The 19,518-nt window shown below is 42.0% G+C and overlaps 1 protein-coding gene across 1 annotated transcript in view; it reads left to right on the top strand.

Annotated features, from left to right (window-relative positions):
- Window positions 1–19,518, top strand: part of ctnnd2a (catenin (cadherin-associated protein), delta 2a) — a gene marked incomplete at its 3' end in the record, with an annotated part of 228,686 nt that overhangs the window by 155,861 nt on the left and 53,307 nt on the right. Inside the window, exons 15-16 of the mRNA XM_079181443.1 lie at window positions 697–829; window positions 10,740–10,953. Of these exons, the coding sequence (XP_079037569.1) occupies window positions 697–829; window positions 10,740–10,953 (347 nt within the window). The remainder of the gene's footprint in view (window positions 1–696; window positions 830–10,739; window positions 10,954–19,518) is intronic.

Here is a 19,518-nt window from a genome sequence, read left to right as displayed (position 1 = left end):
ACCATGTTCAAAACATTCTATAGTCATCACTGCAATATGCAGTTGCCAGTCAAACTATGCTTTTGTATGTCACACTTGGCTACTTGGCGTATCTTAAATACCCCAATATAAAGCTTTTATGAACTCACTTCATATCAAATCACCTAGCCATAGAGTGGAAAGACTGTAAAAGACTCACGGTGTTGTTTTTCAAGGAAACCCAAATTCCCCTTGAGTTGTGTGTAAATACCATTTGAGCCTGATTTTTCTCTATTTATTTGTAAAAGTGTTCATGGATGCTGTCGTCATCTCCACTTGCTCTCATTCCGCTGCCTGTGGTGGGTGGGAATGACAATGTTTTGCCCAATTGGGCATCCAGTGTATGATTTGTATCGTTTTTTTCCCAATGTATGCTTATCTTGTAAAGCTCTCTCCCATAAGAGGAGAGCTCTTTGGTTGAAAATGAAACAAAGTGGATTTTTCCATTTCAATCTCTCTCTCCTTCATGTTCCGCCTTTTTATCTATACGTCTGTCTCTCTCTGTACACTATGTAACCATGTAAGTGAGCGTGTGAATACGTGTAGCTCTGGGCATGTTGGGGAAAGGAGTCTGTGATTTTATTGGACTACTTTCAGGTAATCTCCGGTGTTTTGGTGAGATGCTTTGTTAAAGTGCTGCAGGAATCAAAGTGTCTGTCTGTCTCTCTCTCTCTGCAGAGAGTTCGGGTGGAGAGATCCGGAGCTGCCAGAGGTTATCCAGATGTTACAGCACCAGTTCCCATCGGTGCAATCCAATGCTGCAGCCTACCTACAGCATCTCTGCTTCGGAGACAACAAGATCAAAGCCGAGGTTTGTATCTGTGTGTGTGTGTGTGTGTGTGTGTGTGTGTGTGTGTTGTATTTGATTCAGATCAGTGTAGTAGAGAAGGAAATGATTGTAATTTTGATGATAAAAGCCATAAAAAAGTGAATACCTTCTTCTGAGTTGTAGTCGTAATAGCTCAGGCTGTTTTGCATTGTCCTGCAGTGGCTTTCAAGAAATACTGCTTTAACTAACCAGTTTCACACTGATGGTCGGCATGATAAAGCTTGCTGCACTCTCTGTCCCTAAACTGTGCCTTTTATTGAGTAGTATCTATAGTGGCAGTAAAGTTCAATTAGCCCCAAAGTCTCAGGTTTGTCTCTCAAAAGCAATTTTGGAGGGAAGTCCCTTTGGAACTTTCCAAACCCTTTAATAAGACTAGTGGTGCTCTGAAACACTGGCAGCCAGACATGCAGATGCACTCGAATCCAAATCCACGGACACACAATCTCTTTTTTTCAACTCACACACCTCACCCACCCTACGTCACCTTCAGAATCAATTTACCAGCACCTAAAGGCTAAGGAATTGACCTTTTATTTTCTTTACTAAAAACAATTTCAGTACAGTCGATCAATAGCTGCTTCTGCAGCCTCAGTGTGATGCCGCATTGCTAAAATCCTCATTGACACACACACACATGCAAAGGAACAAGCACCAGCATGATGTGCACAGATACGGTACGCAAACGTAGCTAAAACACAATCCTAAAAGCTCTAAATGCATCCTGGAAAAAAAGGAAAGAAACCTGAAGAATGAATATGAACTATCTGCAAATTAGGCAATCAAACACATAGACGCAGCCATATCCATCCACACCGAACCACCCTCGTAAATAATGATATACACACATATATAGATAAAAAAATCACACTTACATGCAAAAACATCTCACTCTACTCCCACCCCCTCATCCACGTAGCTCTGAAAGAAACCTAAGTGTACGTGTCTTTTGTAATGGGTGTAATTATTGCCTAATGGAGGTATCCAACAATGGAGAAAATAGCAACATGTGTTATGACAGTGGATGCTTTGCCCTGTCTTCATCTGTCTCGTCCAGGGACCAAGGCGTCGCTAAACACTATTTACACAAATTAAATCTCTAAGTGATATCAACCAGCCAAAATTGATGCTTCGCATAACATCAAATATAAGCAGGCTTTCACACATTGAAATGTGTGTATACAATGACAAAATGCAGCATGCACACTCTAATGCAGTGAGACGCACACAGAAATGTGCGCTCGACCGTATTTCTTAAATAGTTTTTAATGAAAAATAAACTTGACAGACGATCACTAAGCCAGATACGGGATATTAGTTTGGGTAAAGATCCCATTGTTGGAATGAAGCAAGATGTTTTTTTTTATACTGTGATGAGAGTAATGAATTTGTTTTGTTATGATTAATAAATAAATTTCAAAACCCTATTACCCAGGGAAAAAAGCAATGAATCCTTTGTTACCAATAGTGTTTGCTTTTGTATTTTTTCCAATAAAATAGTGCATCTCTTCATAGAGTTTAGTATTGACTTTATTTTTGCTGTTTGCAAAACTCAGCGCCTTTAATCGTATCAAGTTTGATCAACTGAAGAGGCTGTAGCGCAGATTTGTGTATGAATTGTAGCGCCATCACATCAATGATGGAGCCCAAGTTGGAACATCTTGACTCTCATTTACGTCATTCTTTCTTAGATCTTCTTTATATCTTGCAGTATTCATTCAATTTCAACCAAAGAAGATTTAAAAGAAAGTTTCAGAGCAAAATAAAGATTGCATGAGCTTCATAAGAGAGTGTGTGAATGGGCTATTGAAGTTTCCTTAACTTGTGAACCTCTTACGTATCTTGGTGGATCTTCACTTATTGTGATGGAGCTTATTCTCGTCTTGTCAAGTTTCAGGATTGAAGAGTAAACGGTTTTGTTCTGTTACAAAGGCTACAAAACATATGCAGGGACATTAAGTTTGACTTTGGCTCTCGTTTCTACGAGCAGGCAAAGAAATGATGTGTTGTTTATTCTGAGAGGCAGAGATATCCAAGTAGCAGTAGGACTTGACTTGATGCAGTTCTGTGATAAATCAGTAATAATTCTTTCTTTTCCTCATCCACCCATCGACTTCTCAGTCCTGGCCCTCGCTGTTTGAATTTAATGTCGAGACTAGACAGACATTTCATTGACAACCATCTCAACCCCACAACCCGCCGGCAGGTTTGAAAGGAATGTTTTCTTTGAAAAATCATCTAAAATACACTCTTTATTATAGCTTGAAACTTGCAAAAACACAACCTATTGCTGGATTTTCAAGTTTCCAATAGTCAATGAACAAATCAGGTGTGACAAACACTTCCTTCAGGAATAATGAATTTCAAAATCACTTTATTCTACATGTCTCATTTAAAATTGCCCCAAAAATAAATACTTTGTACGAACCAGATCTTGTAAACAACATTAAATTCTGTGCAACTGGGCAGCCCTAAATTACTCTTCTAAGAAACCAGCAGTCATGTAACAAAAATGCAGTGAAACTTTTCTTGAAATGCAGACTGTTTACGCATGTAAAATGGAAAAGTTTTGGAGGGAAGAGAGGATAAGATGTAAGAGGTAGTTTATAAATGGAAATACTTCAAGATTCTTTACTTCAAGCATGTAGAGCCTCTCCTTTTTCCCAATATTGGTAACACTTCTTGGCACTTGGAAACATGCTATATATATAGATTGCTTTTTTCCATTTTTTGTTAAATAGATTAATCAAAAAATGCATTTCAAATGCATTGAAAAATAATGAGTAATGAGTTAGAATGTGGCCGGGCAAAAACACCCTGAAAATGCTCGGGCTTCATTAAGACTACCAACATTACAAAACGAAAGACAAATTGCTGCTGTTAATTGGTTCTTTTTAGATTGATGATTTTATTGTTTACTTCACATGAAGTGCACATACAGTTATATTTAACGTAGCTCCGTGGGCAAGGAATTTCCATCACTTGTCTCTATTGGCGCAGGCATTCCAATCAGCTGATTGGGAAGGGTACAGTTCTTCTTCTTGCAAATATGGCTATTTTTGTATAAAGTAATCAAAATTGATTGATTACTTTTGGGTGCAGAGCAGAGTAGTGATTTTGCTGCAGAAAAATGCCATTGCAATATTTCACATCTAATGTACCTCAAATGTCCTATTGTTATTCATTAAAAAAAAAAACATTTTGAACACAGTGTTGAATGCATGACACATCAGCTGTGTCAGTTAAAAAGGGATGTCACGCAGCCTTCTAGCAATAGTTACTGTAATTCTCTCAAAGCTCACGTTATAAAAGTACTGTTGTGTGTGTTTGTGTGTGTGTGTGTGTGTGTGTGTGTGTGTGTGTGTGTGTGTGTGTGTGTGTGTGTGTGTGTGTGTGTGTGTGTGTGTGTGTGTGTGTGTGCGTGTGTGTTCAAATCTGTAAGCTTGTCTGTTTTTAAAAATAACCTTCGACAGCAGTAGTTGAATATGCATGTCATTGGCAGCTTCTATTACCCAGGGATTCATATCACAGCAGATGTCACAGAATATTAAAAATAATAAGAGGACAGTTAATGCATTTAGATATTCTTTTGCCAAAACTTGGCAGACTGTTGATGTTTCCTAAAAGCACAAGGAGATCCTCTGTACCTGGGAGCGCTTTTCCTTTTAGGGGTCACATGTCGTAGTTCTGTTCTGCAGTGCCGCTGCTCCCCCTGGTTTGAGTTTCACAGGTGTGTCTTGTCTCGTGTAGGCACCCACTTAATCAACAAATGCAAAACGCAATTGTTGATGGTTATTCATATATATGTATTTTCATTGTTTATCTACCAATGCTTTTCATGACAGAGCTAGAGATGTCATTAAAAAAAATGGACAGCAACTCTTACAAAATAGTAATTGCCACAAAATTAAATCAAACGATGATCATTTTGTGTGGCAGGTCAGTTAAGCCCATAATTGACAATGTGAAATGACGTAGGTGACAGCACTCCCTATATTTGAGGATATTACATAGTCGCATGAAAAAAAAAATTCTTTCTTCTAATTGGATGTCTTCAAGCAATACGCTGTCAACTCCTGTGATTTTAGAGCTGCTTACTTAAAGCCCTTTTATTAAGAAACGGTTAAGGGGAGCTCATTACTTTCATAAAGTGACAGTAATAAAAGCCTCCATCAGTTTTGATAAACTATTACTTAATGCTATTTTTGAAACAAGCTCTTTGTTCTTGAATTGACATGTAAGAGGATCAATCAAACAGCATAGCTTGTATGTAAGATGGGCCATCTAACTTACAGTAACATGCATTATGAACTTAGATGGTAGCTATTTGTTATAAGCACTGAAGACTAAAGGCTTCTCTCTTATTTTCAGTTAGCCAGATAGACACAGATGGCAGGGGACACGCTGAGCAGCTAGACACAGCCACAACATGGCTGCTATTTGTCGCTAAAGAGATACTCTGTAGGGGCACAGAGAGGGGGAGAGACAGAGGTGGTAGGGAGGGAAAGGACAACATAGAGAAAACAAGAAAATACGGCTTACTGCTATCAGGGCAGGTAACAAGAACGCAGTCTTTGGTTTTCTGTCTCTGGAGGTTTCAAGTTGGTGTGTGAGAGCGCAAGTGTGTCTGTTTGTGAGAATGTGTTAGTATGTTTAAGGTCATGAATTTATGTTGAGTGCCTTCACGTATGCTTGTTGGGCATATTCCTTTTCAGCAGGTGGGCATATTCCTTTTCAGCCTCCTTCATAGCTGCTCCAGACACATATACACACACACACACATACACACATACTGAGGTGCACACTTGCAAACCGTCACCTATTCTTCGAACACACAGTACATACATGCTCCCAAGCCTCTTGACATGTCAGCTCATGCATCCCCTTTAGCTACACCGTCACACAAGCACACACACACACACACACACACACACACACACACTGTGTCAGACTAAAGTTCAGTCACATCAGTAATTCATTTTGTGTAGCAGCCTTGTCGATATCCATTTATCCAACAGACCGGTTAAGGGGAGAGGAACGTGCCCCCTGACTCTGTGTCACACCCCTAACCCCACTCTCCCCTCTCTCTCTCTCCCCTCTCTTTCTCTCTCTCTCTCTCTCTCTCTCTCTCTCTCTCTCTCTCTCTTACACGTATCCATTTTGTTTCGTTCACACCTCACATATTACTGTCTGCCTCTACCGCTTGATTTTGTCATCAGTTACCTTAATTTCTCCTCCTCCCACCGTTTTTGTGTATGAAATGTTTTCTTTCTGTTTTTCTTTACAGCAGACCCGCCTGATTATTATTATTATTGTAAATACAGGGTTCTTACTGGAGACTGGATAAGAATCTATCGCAGTGAGAATTGCTGTTTATTCTCAGTGTTTTACAGTTTGTTTTTGACAAACGATGAGTCAATATGGTAAAATAAATCTTATTTCAGATTTTTAGACCATGAACTGTGCAAACTGTGAATGTCTGTTCAACAGAGATCAACATGAAAGATGAGAAAGACACAGCGAATGATCCATGGCAAATACTGTAATAATATTGCATGCTTCTGTCCCTCTCTACACAGCGCATGCTGTATATGCAATTTTCCACTCTGATTACTGTGTGAAATAGCGTGTGAGTGTAAAAGCAAGGTTTATTTTTAATCCCAGTGTCAATTCTCACCACTGGCAACAATATCCAGACAGAGTCATCAATGACTACTTTAATTCAAAATACCTTTTTTACATTGTTTGACATAAAAAGCTATATTTCTGGAAGAGAAAAGCCTCTTCCATCCATGAAGTTGTTTTCTCGTCACTTCAGCAAAACAGCTGGTAATCCCTTGCCTCTGGGTTTTCCCGCCCTGCAGGTAACCTTTAGAGAATGCCCCCGGTTTGCTCTCCTCGGTTCCGTGATCTAGAACGCTGAGAGCTTTTGGATGATTTGTAAAATGACTAATCCATCATTTTCCTGTCACCGGACAATAATCTGGTGTCAAAAATGCCCTTTTGTAATGGATCTACATCTGAATTATTGGTCATATGCGAGTATGAAACCACTGGGGACCACCCGCCTACCAAAGCACATGCATGCACAATCACACACTGGGATTATTAAGCACTTTCCCTGTCCCCTGCTGCCAAGAGTAGTGGTTTGTGTTTTCTCCTGTTGCCGTAATCTTCAAGCAACAGAGTAGAGCCTCTAGTGTATTTGTCAAGGTACATTTTCACAGTTGGCGATCTTACTGTTGATACTGCTGCAAAATTAGCTTTGTCCGTGCCTCAGAACAATATTAGGGAGCCATAGGTTAATGACATGTTTGGCCCAGTTTAGAAGGCTCCAGAGGGAAATGTTAGCCTCGGGCCAGGAACTTAATTAGCCCGAAGGTTGAAAGGCTCTAAAATTCAGTTAGCCCGAGGCTAAGCGTCAGGTAAAAACAAAACCCCTTGCCTGTGTGTGTGTGTGTGTATGCCTGCATGAGGTTGAAAGGTGTGACACATCTTCACCCTGTGTCCTCTCACACGACATGCAAGCAGTAAACTATCTTGGCGGTGCTGCTGATTACTGTTGACGTTCCATATGTGATGACTAGGAACACACTTCTTAGGCTTCACGTGCCACCAATTTCAGTATGTGTCGCCCCGTTTGTCGCGCTGCCAGCTTTTTACGGCGCCGGCACCTCTGATTCCCACAATCCCAGCTGTCACCGCTGCTAACTGTTACCACGGCAATGCTGTCGTTATGGGTTACCAATAGCCGTGGCCGCCGCGGAACAGCAGGAGACAAAGACAAATCAATCTGCGCTTCTAATCTTCTTTACATGAAATAGAGGAACGGGCGCAGGGGTATTGTCGAGCCTTGTAGGTAGCTCAGAGGCAATGCAAAGTAATAGTACTATGGGTTTTATGGAATAATAGATTAACTGTGACACAGGCATAAAGAGGAGAGGGGAGAGGAGCAGAGATCAGTACCGGGAGAAGGTAAGGGGAGCAGAGGATGGAGGAGAAGAGGAGAGGAGCAGAGATCAGTACCGGGAGAAGGTAAGGGGAGCAGAGGATGGAGGAGAAGAGGAGAGGAGCAGAGATCAGTACCGGGAAAAGGGAAGAGGAGCAGAGGATGGAGGAGAAGAGGAGAGGAGCAGAGATCAGTACCGGGAAAAGGGGAGGGGAGCAGAGGGAGGAGGAGGAGAGGAAAGGAGCAGAGATCAGTCCCGGGAAAAGGGGAGGGGAGCAGAGGATGGAGGAGAGGAGCAGAGGTGAGGCCTGGAGGGCATAAGAGGGACAACAAATCAGGTTGAGGAAATTGTGTGGCCAGTGGTGCAAGGTTAGTTTGCCATTCACTGCATCCCTTAATCCATTTTAATTGAATAGATAAGCAAAGTCATTTTGCTCGATAAACTCCTGCTGTGTCATCAAACGCCTCCATCCTCTCCCTGCCCTCCATCACTTTCTTATGCTTTCTTTCCCTCCTTTCACAGTCATTCTCTCTCCCCACCTGGCCCGCATTTATCATTTGCTTTCAGGATGAATAAATCAAAGTTAAATTGCACTTGTAAACACTCATTCAGATGTGTGTGTTTGTTGTTCTTTTCCTTTTTTTTCTTACTCGCGCCAAATGCTTGTGGTTTCCACAGGAGACAAAACAATGGGTGCCAGGGAAAATCACGGGAAAGTCTATTCATTGCACTTTACTGTCCCTGTCAACATGTCTGCTTGGTACACTCCAACCGTCTTGTGCCTCACGATTAAACATACACTAAGAATCATTTTCTAGTACACGTGCTTGATGTGGGAGAACGTGCAGAAAAATAAAAGAGGTTTTCAAGAAGCCTGATTATGCAGTCAACTGTGAAAAACTGTTTTTTCCAGTTATCTGGATGAGTAACTCTGCCTGTTGCTGTACTTCAGATATTCAATAAAAGTGACGGCATGAAAGACAGGCTTTCTCTCTCTCAGTCTTCCTCTAACACACACACACACACACGCACACATTCACACACACACACTAGTTGCTCTGTCCATGTTCGTGTTAGTCTCCTGGTGATCACAGCAGCCTGTTTCTGGTGATTAGTACTACACCCCTGTCGATTGGACTAAACACGGCTTGCTGTAAGCTCTTTGGCCCCCTAAGGCCGATGAAGATCCCTGCAGAGGAGAAGCGATGTGGGAGGGTTTAAAAAGCACCAGCATAGGGAGAAGGCAATGCGTGTATCGCCACGGTGGGAAGGCATTATGGGTAACACCATAGGGGGAAGGCATAATGTGTAACACCCGAGTGCCCTCAATGTGATCCCCACTGGGCTAACGGCCCCGATGGTCTTGTCTCACAGAATCAGGATATAATCATAAATCAGCACTGATTTGGCTTGTTTGTTTCTCTCTCTGTGTGTGTGTGTGTGTGTGTGTGTGTGTGCCTGTGTGTGTGTATTTACATTGAATACAAAGAGAAGAGTGGTTACATGAGCAGTTTGGAGAGTTTGAAATCTGAGGCCACTTGTTGAAATACCTTAAATTTGATTATGCTGCGCCTGCTTCTTGGTAGCAGACATTAAAACGAGCCCAGAAGAGTGACATAGGTGAGTCAAGGTGATGCTTGCATAAAATACATGAACATGTTTGATATAGCCTGGTGAGCCTGCTATTAAGGGTGTTTGGGGAGTCCTACCAGCCACTCGGTTGGTATGACTGGTAAGACTACTTGGTAAAAACAGTAACTAGTATTTTCTAGTTTTAACCCGTAACATTAAGTTTATAGCCTGATAATCACACTGAATTGACATTTATTTTCACTTCATTCATTTATATTTGAATCACTGAACAAATCTGAGATGCAGATGTCTGGAAGCAGGCTTCTACGTTTACGTTTTACAAAGCAGTGTTAAGTCCAGTGTGTCATAATCCTTTGATTATATTTTACAATTACAAAGTGAAACAATGGTCTGCCTTCTGAAAAATACAATCTGGAATCTCTTTTAAAATGTTGTCAGTATTGTTAAAGGAGTAGAGGATAAAATTATGCTATAAAAGGTGTTTTATTTGTAAGTGGCCAATTTCTTTAGATTTTTATATTTATGTTATGTAGATATATATTCACAGTTTATGCATCTTTGAGTTTGATGTTTGTCTAAAACTGTGATTTAAAACTGAATTCGAAAATGTGTAAACATGGCATTCAGTTAAAAGATGCAGAATGTGTGTGTGCATCACACAGTACAGTATATTCTTTTTGTTTTCTTATCCATGAAAAGTTTCCCGCGTGCTTTGAGGTCTTTTGACTGAGTTTTCAATAGCAGGGATCACACATGTCTCTTCGCTATTATAAATAAACTCCTGGTTTCTAATACAATCTATCATAATTTAAAGTTTAGCTTTTATACTTACCCATTTCAATCATAAATATTGTATAAATCATACTCACTTTTCGCCTTAGTTGTCTATTTTAAGAAGCAGTTGTGTCTCCGAACTATTTTCCTTCTCAGTAAGCAGTAGCAGAAAGTGTCAGTAGCGAAACAGACATGTAGAAATTGGAAAATGTTGAGAAGCAGGATGAGAGACAGACACGCAGAAGACAAGCCAAAGCAAATATTGCGCTATGTTTTGTTGGATTATAAGCAAAGCAGGTGTCACCGCTCTTTTCCTTCCCTCACCAGTGTAATTAAGCGTCATTAGCTGTGTCGTAGTATCTTTAATTAGTACACACTGGGTTGTTCATCTTATTGGCAGGACTGACAGATACTATAGGCCACGCACACACACACACACACATGCGGAACATACATAAGTAGCTATTGCATTGACAACTGTTGACCATTTTGTCGAACATTCTTCTGGTGGCGGAGTGTGTACTATGTGAGTCTATGACGGGTTTTTATTTTTGTTATTCATTTTCTTTGATCCTCAGATCCGCAGACAGGGAGGCATCCAGCTGCTCGTCGACCTACTGGACCACAGGATGAGTGAAGTTCACCGTAGCGCCTGCGGAGCCCTGAGGAACCTGGTGTACGGCAAGGCCAACGATGAGAACAAAGTGGCCCTGAAGAACTGCGGCGGGATTCCTGCCTTGGTCCGCCTGCTGAGGAAAACTGGAGATGTGGAGATCAGAGAGCTGGTCACAGGTACTGTAGCTGTGGCTAAATTTACACCTAATCTTCCTTGCACGAATACATATATATATATATATATATATATATATATATATATATATATATATATATACTCACCCATGGTGTAGCTGCAGTTATTCTCCAGCAAGACTCTGCTCTTTTGGCCTGAGGAAAGGTTATAATGGTGTGTGGATGTGTGTGTGTGTGTGTGTGTGCTGGTCTGTGGATTGAATTTGCTATGCGAAGATGTGAGGATCACTAAAGCTGCCATATGCACTCACAATTATGACAAATCTGTGTCATCATATGCACCTGTGTACCTATGCGCATTGCAAGGATGTTGCTGCTGATTACTGATTGAACACTTAATATTTGGACGCACACACTCCTTGCAACAAACACACACTTTTTTATTACATGTTCGCCTCATTGTATTAAAGTTTAATTTGGCCTTGACAGCCAGTAGTCCTGGAGCATGTATACATTCAGTGAAAGAATATTCTTCACAAAGTGTTACTATTCACTAATGCAGAAACCATGGGCTGTTCATCTTTAGCTCCTTCAGATGCTTAACAATTTAGCATTCCACCTTGAATGATATTTTACATTCAATCACAGCTCGCCTCAACAGATTAATAGGACTATTTTCAACATAATTTCTCTTGAGAAGTGTTTTGTTCTGTGCCCTCTCTTTTCAACAGTTTATGTAGTTATTCAATCAAAGTTTGGCTCTGTTTTTTTTCTTTTTTGCCTGGGTGCCTGCAAACAATCGCAAAGAAATGTGTGTGTAGCATTTAAGTCCTGACCAGCGAGGGTGGTGGTTTATCACTGGTCAAACTTGTCTTAACCTGGAGGGCATGAGCAGAACAAGTTAGCCAGTGCACTGGAGACATACAGCAGTGCACACACCCACGGACACAAACATAGAGACGCACAAGCATATACACACACACTCACGCAACCACTCTCAGATGTGCAGCACTTATTGTGGAGAGGAACACAAATATCTGTGTAGGCAAAAGATGTATGGATTAAATTTGAACACCCACCTAAGCAAACAGACATTACATGAGCTGCTATAATTTGATCTCCATTTCTCCCCCCGAAATATTTTGCAATATGCCTCCCACTAAGAATTTAATATTCTACCAGAGGCCCTTTAGTGCTGCAGCAAACACTAACACAAGCACTGCGTCCCTCTCTGCTTAACGAAGATGCACAGATGCTCACACACATACACCACCTCAAGCTTACTGTATGTGTAATCCAAATGTGCAGCTACAGTTATTTCCCAGCATGGCATTGGTTCTACAGCCTCAGGACAGGTAATAATGATGAACTGCAGTGTTGCGCATGTGTGTGCGTGTGAATCGTGTTTGGCCATATGTGTCACAGGATTTAGTCGAAAGGTTAAAACCTGTGTTACTTAAATGAATTGGGTGAGCTGTGAGCTGTGATAGGTGGGAATGAAAGCAGCCCAGCAGATGTTCCAATGAGCAGTTCTCCCACGGTGCGCTACGAGCATGTCGCTCCCATGACGGAACCGGGCAATCCTTGTCCTCTCTCCTTCTCTCCTCTTTTGTCATCTCATTTCTTCTACTTTCCTTTTCTCCTCCACCTATGTCCTTGTGTCGTTCTCTCTCCTCTTCACACCCTTCTTTTCTCTCTTTTATTTGCACGCATGCTGGCCTTCTATGCGGCTCAGTGTCATGCATCACATTGAGCCGGGGCTGTATGTATCTGCACCATTGTTTCTCGCTCTTTGCTCAGACAAAAGCCCACTTTGTTGCACCAGGTTAGTTCGGAGATAAGAGAGCTTGCGCTAGAGGATTGGACATTCCTAAAGATAAAGTGCAATCGCGCTCATTCACACACACACACACACACACACACAGAGTCAAACCGACACACAGGAACACACAAAATCACACATGCACACAAAGAATACTGAGATGAAGTCGGTGGTGCCCCTTCATGTTCAATTTGACTTCTGACCCCCTTTTATCTCAGCAGGACGAAGCTCATCTTCAAGCGCACACACACACACACACACACACACTCAAACATCCATCCCTAGACGCATCCTCATGGGTCTCTCGCTCTATTGAGGAGAAGAGGACCCGGCGGATCACAACAATGACAGCCAGCGAGGGGTTCAGTCTCTCTCTCTACAGGTCCCTGAAATACTGATAATGGCCCACTGAAGAATGGTGGAGACATAAAAAAAGATTAATAATTTACAATGTAGGAAAGGAAGGAAGGAGGTGGTTTATATTTCTAGAATCATTCATTGTTATTGACACCGCTATAACGGGGTGGACGGAGGCTGGAAATGGAAGGATAGTTAGAGACATGCAGGTGGATGGAGAAGGAAGTAAGCTTTTCTTATTATTATATTGTTATTGTAGATGGTGAAATACAATTGGAAGAAAAGGGGAAGGAAGAGGAAGAGAGGGAATAATGAGGGAAAAATTGGCAACAAATGGGATGGAAGTGAGGATTAGTAGGAAGGATGAAAAAGACGGAAGGGGGGACCGACTAAACAAAGGGAGGAAAGAAGAATATAGGAAGGGAAAACAATCAGGACATTTTGTTTTTATTCCAGATAAAGAAGTCAGTTATGGCAGTCACCAGACTTCATCGACAGGGACACTCTGGCACCTTGAAGAATATCACCACAGCACTGGAGAGACTAAGAGATTAAAAACACAGCTTGGAAATGGAGTGTGCGTGTGTTTATGTGCGGTCTGTAAGCAGTTTAACGAATGAATAAATTGCACCGCGAGTCACACTGCATCATATTTTGAGCTCTGACTTTCATAAATAGTCCTCCTGCAGAAACACACACACACTCTGAAAGTGTACCATCCCTCTCTCTTTCCCTGACTCTTCCAGCCTTTGCCCTTCTCTGTCTTGCCCTCCCCTGCTGCTGGCTGAGTGAATCAGTGTCATGCATGACTCTTCCCTGTTGTCTGTTCACTGTGGCACTTAGCATTGCACTCCACATTTCAATTGCTTTCATGCCAGTACAGCTATATTTTGAAGTCTATCTTCATTTGCCTCACGGAACACCTGTCTGGGCTCTAATTTACTGCTCAAAACTGTTGCGTAATGACTCTGTAATTCAATTAGGGAGTGTGTTTTGAATGTTTCTTCTGAGAAATAGAGACAATGAGTACAGTGTGTTAAAATGATTTGTTTATGTTGCATTGTCCATTGAAACTGTTTGAATTCAATGCATCTATTTTTTGCCATACATTGTTTGTTGGAATCCAGTACCTACTACAAATGTATCAAAATCTTTTCCCCTTATTTGCTTTAAGACAGAGATAAAAACACTTTCCTTTAACCACCCCCCACCCAACCCAACCAAAGAGAAGAAACGCATAAATAATAAATAAAACACACACACACAAAGTCAATAAAATGAAATAAAATAGGGAGGGAAGTACAATAAGAAGGATGCTTAAGGTGCCTGCTTCAAAGAACAGCTGCATCGAGAATCTGCCGGGGGTCAGAGAGGAAAGCTTATTTACATGTGAGAAAATAGGCGGCCATCTTTTGTAGAAATTGGCAATATAACTCTAATGGAGCATTTCACCTTTTCCAACGATGGAAAAGATGTCAGATCATTAAGCCAGTATGTGGTAGAAGGCGGACATGCAAAGGCAACAACATCAAAAGCATCAATTTCGCCAAGAATGTGTGCACAGTGGAACAATGCTTGTGTTCAGATTACGTTCCATTGTGTTTAGAAAATGACCAGTAACTACACACATTGAATAAGTCAAACTGAATGTGTACAGGTTGAAAGTGCTCTGTGATACAAAAGATGGACAAAAGCCAAATTGCAAATACTTCTCCAAATACAGTTGACTACTGCCTGGTGATTTTGTTGGATGTTGTTTCTTGTCCTTGTAAATCAGTGTCCAGCTTGAGGTATGAGTTGGTTTGGCCACAATTTTGATTGTTTAAAAAAAAAGAATTAGGGGAGAATATTTTTGCTGGCAAAAAGCAGTTATAAGATCTTTGGGTGAGATCCTAGTGCTGACGGGAAAACGGAAGTCAGGAACATTATGAAGGAGCATTCGCTCCTCCTCTAACATCTATAGTTCTAATGCTGTTGGACTCAACCTGTAAATGCTTTGGACTGCCGCTGTGAAGCGCAGCTACCAGACGAGTCAGCGTGAATGTGGAGGAACTCCTTTCTCAGGCCATTGCTGCAAATATCCTCTGCAGCGATACGAAACAGGAAGGCATTGGATCTAATGCCAAATTGCTTTCCTCTCGGAGCTTGACCTTCATTACTAATTGGTGGCTAAATGATTTGAAAGCAAGCAAATGGCAGTTGGTGAGGTTCATCAGGGGCAGTGGTGCCTACTCAAATTACATCAATAGAGACAATCTTCAACTGCTGGGCTCGAGAAGAAGTGGTTGTACTAGAGTCATAACAAATCAGCTTCCTCATTACTGCCTCTGTGTTGTCAGCTTCGTCAAAGCACTTCCCTATTCCCTGTGATTAAAGAATCTGTTTGGGTCTGGGGAAATGAGACAGGGCATACTTCCTTTTTTCTTTGGGTGACCGGAAAACCTTGCCTCAACAATTTACCCTATCTCCCTGTTGGTTCTGAAGTTTAAATATAGACAAGCTTTATTGGCTTCCTGGGTCTAAGCGTGGGGTAGATAGGACGAAGTCAAGGCTTCCGGGCCTGTCAGTCAAAGTCTGGTCGATGCACAGGCTTTGAGTGTCAATAGGAGATGCTATCCTTACTCATGGGCTCACCTTGAAGCAGTGGACCATGGCATCCCCCTGCTGCTGCAGCTGCTGCTGTCTGCTCTGGGCTGAGAAGCAACTGCTGAGGGAAGTCATGTGTTCAAAATGCAGGCATTTGTGCAAACATCTTCACTGTATTACTCTTAAGATACAACTGTTTTTGGAGACAAATGTACCTTTTGATTAATGTTTAGCTGAAAATGATTCACTTTGCCTTCTGTTACTTCAAGGCATGAGTCCCCGCTGCCCGTAGATGTCCAAATCACCATGTTCACACTACTGTTATACTATTTGCCAAAGCTCATAACCTTCTGTCAGAAATGCTTGAGGACAGGGCTCCATCACAGTCATTACAGTGATTCCTGTGGGGAAGCAGGATGCCTTCCTCAGGATGACTCTTTTTCTTTTGCTGCTGCTGTGCTATAAAATTGGTAGTGTCCTGCAGAAATGTCTCTTCAGTATTTTCGCTGTGGGAGGCCCTGGTGGGATTTAAACCCCCCCCCCCCTGTGTAAGCAGTGACAATTTACCCACGATACAGGACTAGAGCTGACAAACCGACTGCAGGATGTTAAGTTGTTCGACCCTGGGGTCAGGTCAACAATTGTTAACATCATGTCACCTAAACTATTATCCCAAATCAATTTCTTTTTTTGATTTTTCTATCACAGATTTCTGTAGACACATTAGAAATGTAATTTGTCGTCTCTGGCTTTACTCATCACCGGGTTGTGACCCCACGGCTAACTAATTCACATAGAGTCGCACAGATGAAGGCTGTTTAATAAAACATCGCCACTTGAGGCCTAACAGGCCTCACTCTCCCCTTACAAGTCACACTCTCATTTATTCATGAATTCATGCAATCATCTCCTCATTTCCCCCAAACCACCCGGCTCCTAGGAAACTGTCCGTCAAGCGTCTGAGGGGAACTAGTCAGAGGAGGGAAGGAAAGATGAAGACAGAGAGAGAGGAAGGAAGAAAACCCACACACACACACACGTTCATAAAGGCTCCAGCTGGGTGACATCATTGTCTATTGCTCACCTGATGTTATAGTCATAAGGACACTGGGTTTAGCGGCGCATTTCAGATCTATGTTTCTAGAGCTGGCAGGTGTGTGTGTGGGCGAGTGTGTGTGCGTGCGTGTATATGTGTGTGTGTGTGTGTCAACCTCGACAGTGGCAGAAACTGGCAGAAACAACGTCCTCGCCCCGGAAAACACTGAGGATTCTATTCCTTTGTGTTTCCTCATTCTGCTTGATCTTTGTCTTCAACGCTATCCGCAAAAGATTAACATCCTAACCCCACCCTCTCACATCCTTGGTGTGTGTTGTGTGTGTGCATTGGCTGGAGAAGCCAAATAAAGGCAGCTGTGTGCCAGTTCCTTTGCAAGCCTTCAGACAGGTTTTTTGTCATCAGACAACACTGTTTTAGCATGATTGCAATCACACACTGACAACACTCACCACTTGAGAAGTAGACCGACACAGGAAGAAAGAGATGTCTGGAAGTGTTTTGCCCAATATGTGTGCCACCGAGTGTATCTGTGTTTGTGGATGTTTGAGCTGTTAGCTTGGTTTGAAAGGAGCCTGTGAGAGGAGAGATTGAGAGGAAAAAGAGAGAATCTTGAGAAGTGAAACAAGAGGCTGATTAGTGAAAGCGAAGGCAAATGTTGCCACGCTCCCACAAACACACACACACACACACACAGCCTGAGTGTGAGTACTTGATTGCTGCCAAACATCATACAAGGTCATCGCCTTATTATCACCCTCCTCTTCTTGTCCTCTCACAGTCTCTTTGGTACACACACACACACACACATACACATATTTGTCGCCCTCTTTCACGCCTTCTTTTTCTCTTTTCAATTTTTCCCACACACTCTTTGTCTTAATACTTGGTTAGACTTGGTTTTTTTCTACTTCATTTGAATATTCCTCTCTCCCTCTTTGACTCTCATTAATTTCCTTTCCCTCTGATAAACATTATTGTAAATATTGCCAGATTAGCCGGGAGGCTAGTTTTCGTCACTAGTCCCTTCCCACGTGTGGAGTTGGCAGCCTAAAATCAAGAAACACGTTTAAAGAAATAATCGTGATACAAGGCATATCAATTACAGTCAAAACAAATCACAGACAGACAAAAACACGACACAGACATGAGCTGCAGTAAAAGCAAATTATGGTTCAACAAAGCAAAAACAAACAATTACAGAACAGCTTCGCAAAAACAGGCATAAGCAAAGACAGACGTGAGCAACAGGACAGCAGTAGCGCTGCTTGTTGCGTCTTGTTTTGTTCTTCCCTTTTAAAACTCTTTAATATTATTCCCTCTTTCTCGTGTTTTCTCATTTCCTGTCTTTCTCTTGGCCTGATTCTACTCCAATCCCTCCGTCTGTCATTTTCAGATTTTCATTATGAAACCCAGTTTAGATAGAGGAATGGGCCTTATTGTAAGGCCCATTTCTCGATCTCCATCTTTTTACTATACCGTTTACTTTACTTTCTCTCCTATAAGCCGGACATAAGTTGAGCAAATTCTGTGGTACTATATACGCCCTATTATTCGTCCAATATCTCTTGTGAATGAGACCTTGAGACGGGGCATACAGCGGTTGCAAGTTGTACGCGGTTCATGGTGCTATCAGCGGCCGCAATCCATACTTTGCGAATACGCCCGTCAGTGTCTTGCTCTTGTCCAGTATTGCTGTTGTTTCAGGTGACACATACTATCTTTCTGCTGTCTCACTACTGTGCACTTCCCTGCCACTCTTATGTTCCGTTTACATTCACATCTAACAAGCACATTGTATTGTGGAATGAACAGGACATCTTTTAGCCGGCTGACAGCCTCTGTGAACACGGCCCATTGCGTAGGGAGCAATTAGTGTCTAGAGTTGCAGCCATATTGTATTTGTGTGGTAACTGTGCAAATGAATGACATCTCTCATCCGGGACCTGCGACATCTGGAGTCTGACACCTAATACGTGAGCGATGGTGACCTTCAACACGGCAGCTTTTTATAGTTTGTCATATTAAATACGTGTTGCATGTCTCCTCCGTCCTCTCACTACGATCCTCTCTCCCTAAAGCATCACTCAGCTCCTCCAGCTTCCTTTTCCCCACTCATTATTTTCCAGTTCTGCGTCTTTTATCTCTGTCACCCACTGTATCACACATTGTTATCTTATTGTTTTGCTGCTATATCTGTTTTTGTATCTCTCGCTGTCTCGGTAGGGGCGACCAGCGCAAGCAGCGAGGACTAATTAACTTACGGAGAATGCAAGAATACTGATGAAGCCTGTGTGGTTGAATGTGTGGTTCGCATGTGCACAAGTGTGTCACAGCTGACCAACAAGGCTAATGCTGTCACCCGTCTGCGGAGAGGCATCTGGTATTCCATCTGACAAGAAGAAAGAAAATAGTTGTGTGTGTGTGTGCGTGTGTGTGTGTGTGTGTGTGCACCCATACTGTATGTGATTAAGTGTTACTGTTAGAATGCACTGTGTGTACAGTATGTTTGCCCTTGCAGGTGATTGAAAGTATCCTTGTGTACATAGTACAAACTTCAAAGTGTTTCTTGCCAACTTGTGTGCATGGAGCTGCATACTTCTACTGATTAACTCTGCATATGCTTAGGGTGTATTTGTGTATATGTGTGTGCGCCTGTGTTCCCACAGTGTGTGATAAATGATGCACTAGGTTGGACAGTTGGCTTTCCGCCTGGACCAACAAACTAATTCATTTCATCAGATATCACAAGGTATCAGGTAGATTGTAGAGTCGGAGTCCAGAATAA

This window comes from Pholis gunnellus (genome assembly GCF_910591455.1).
Source record: "Pholis gunnellus genome assembly, chromosome: 20".
NCBI classification, from domain to species: Eukaryota; Metazoa; Chordata; class Actinopteri; order Perciformes; family Pholidae; genus Pholis; species Pholis gunnellus.
The sequence above is the reverse complement of the archived record's forward strand: the minus strand, read 5'-3'. Positions and strand labels throughout refer to the sequence as shown.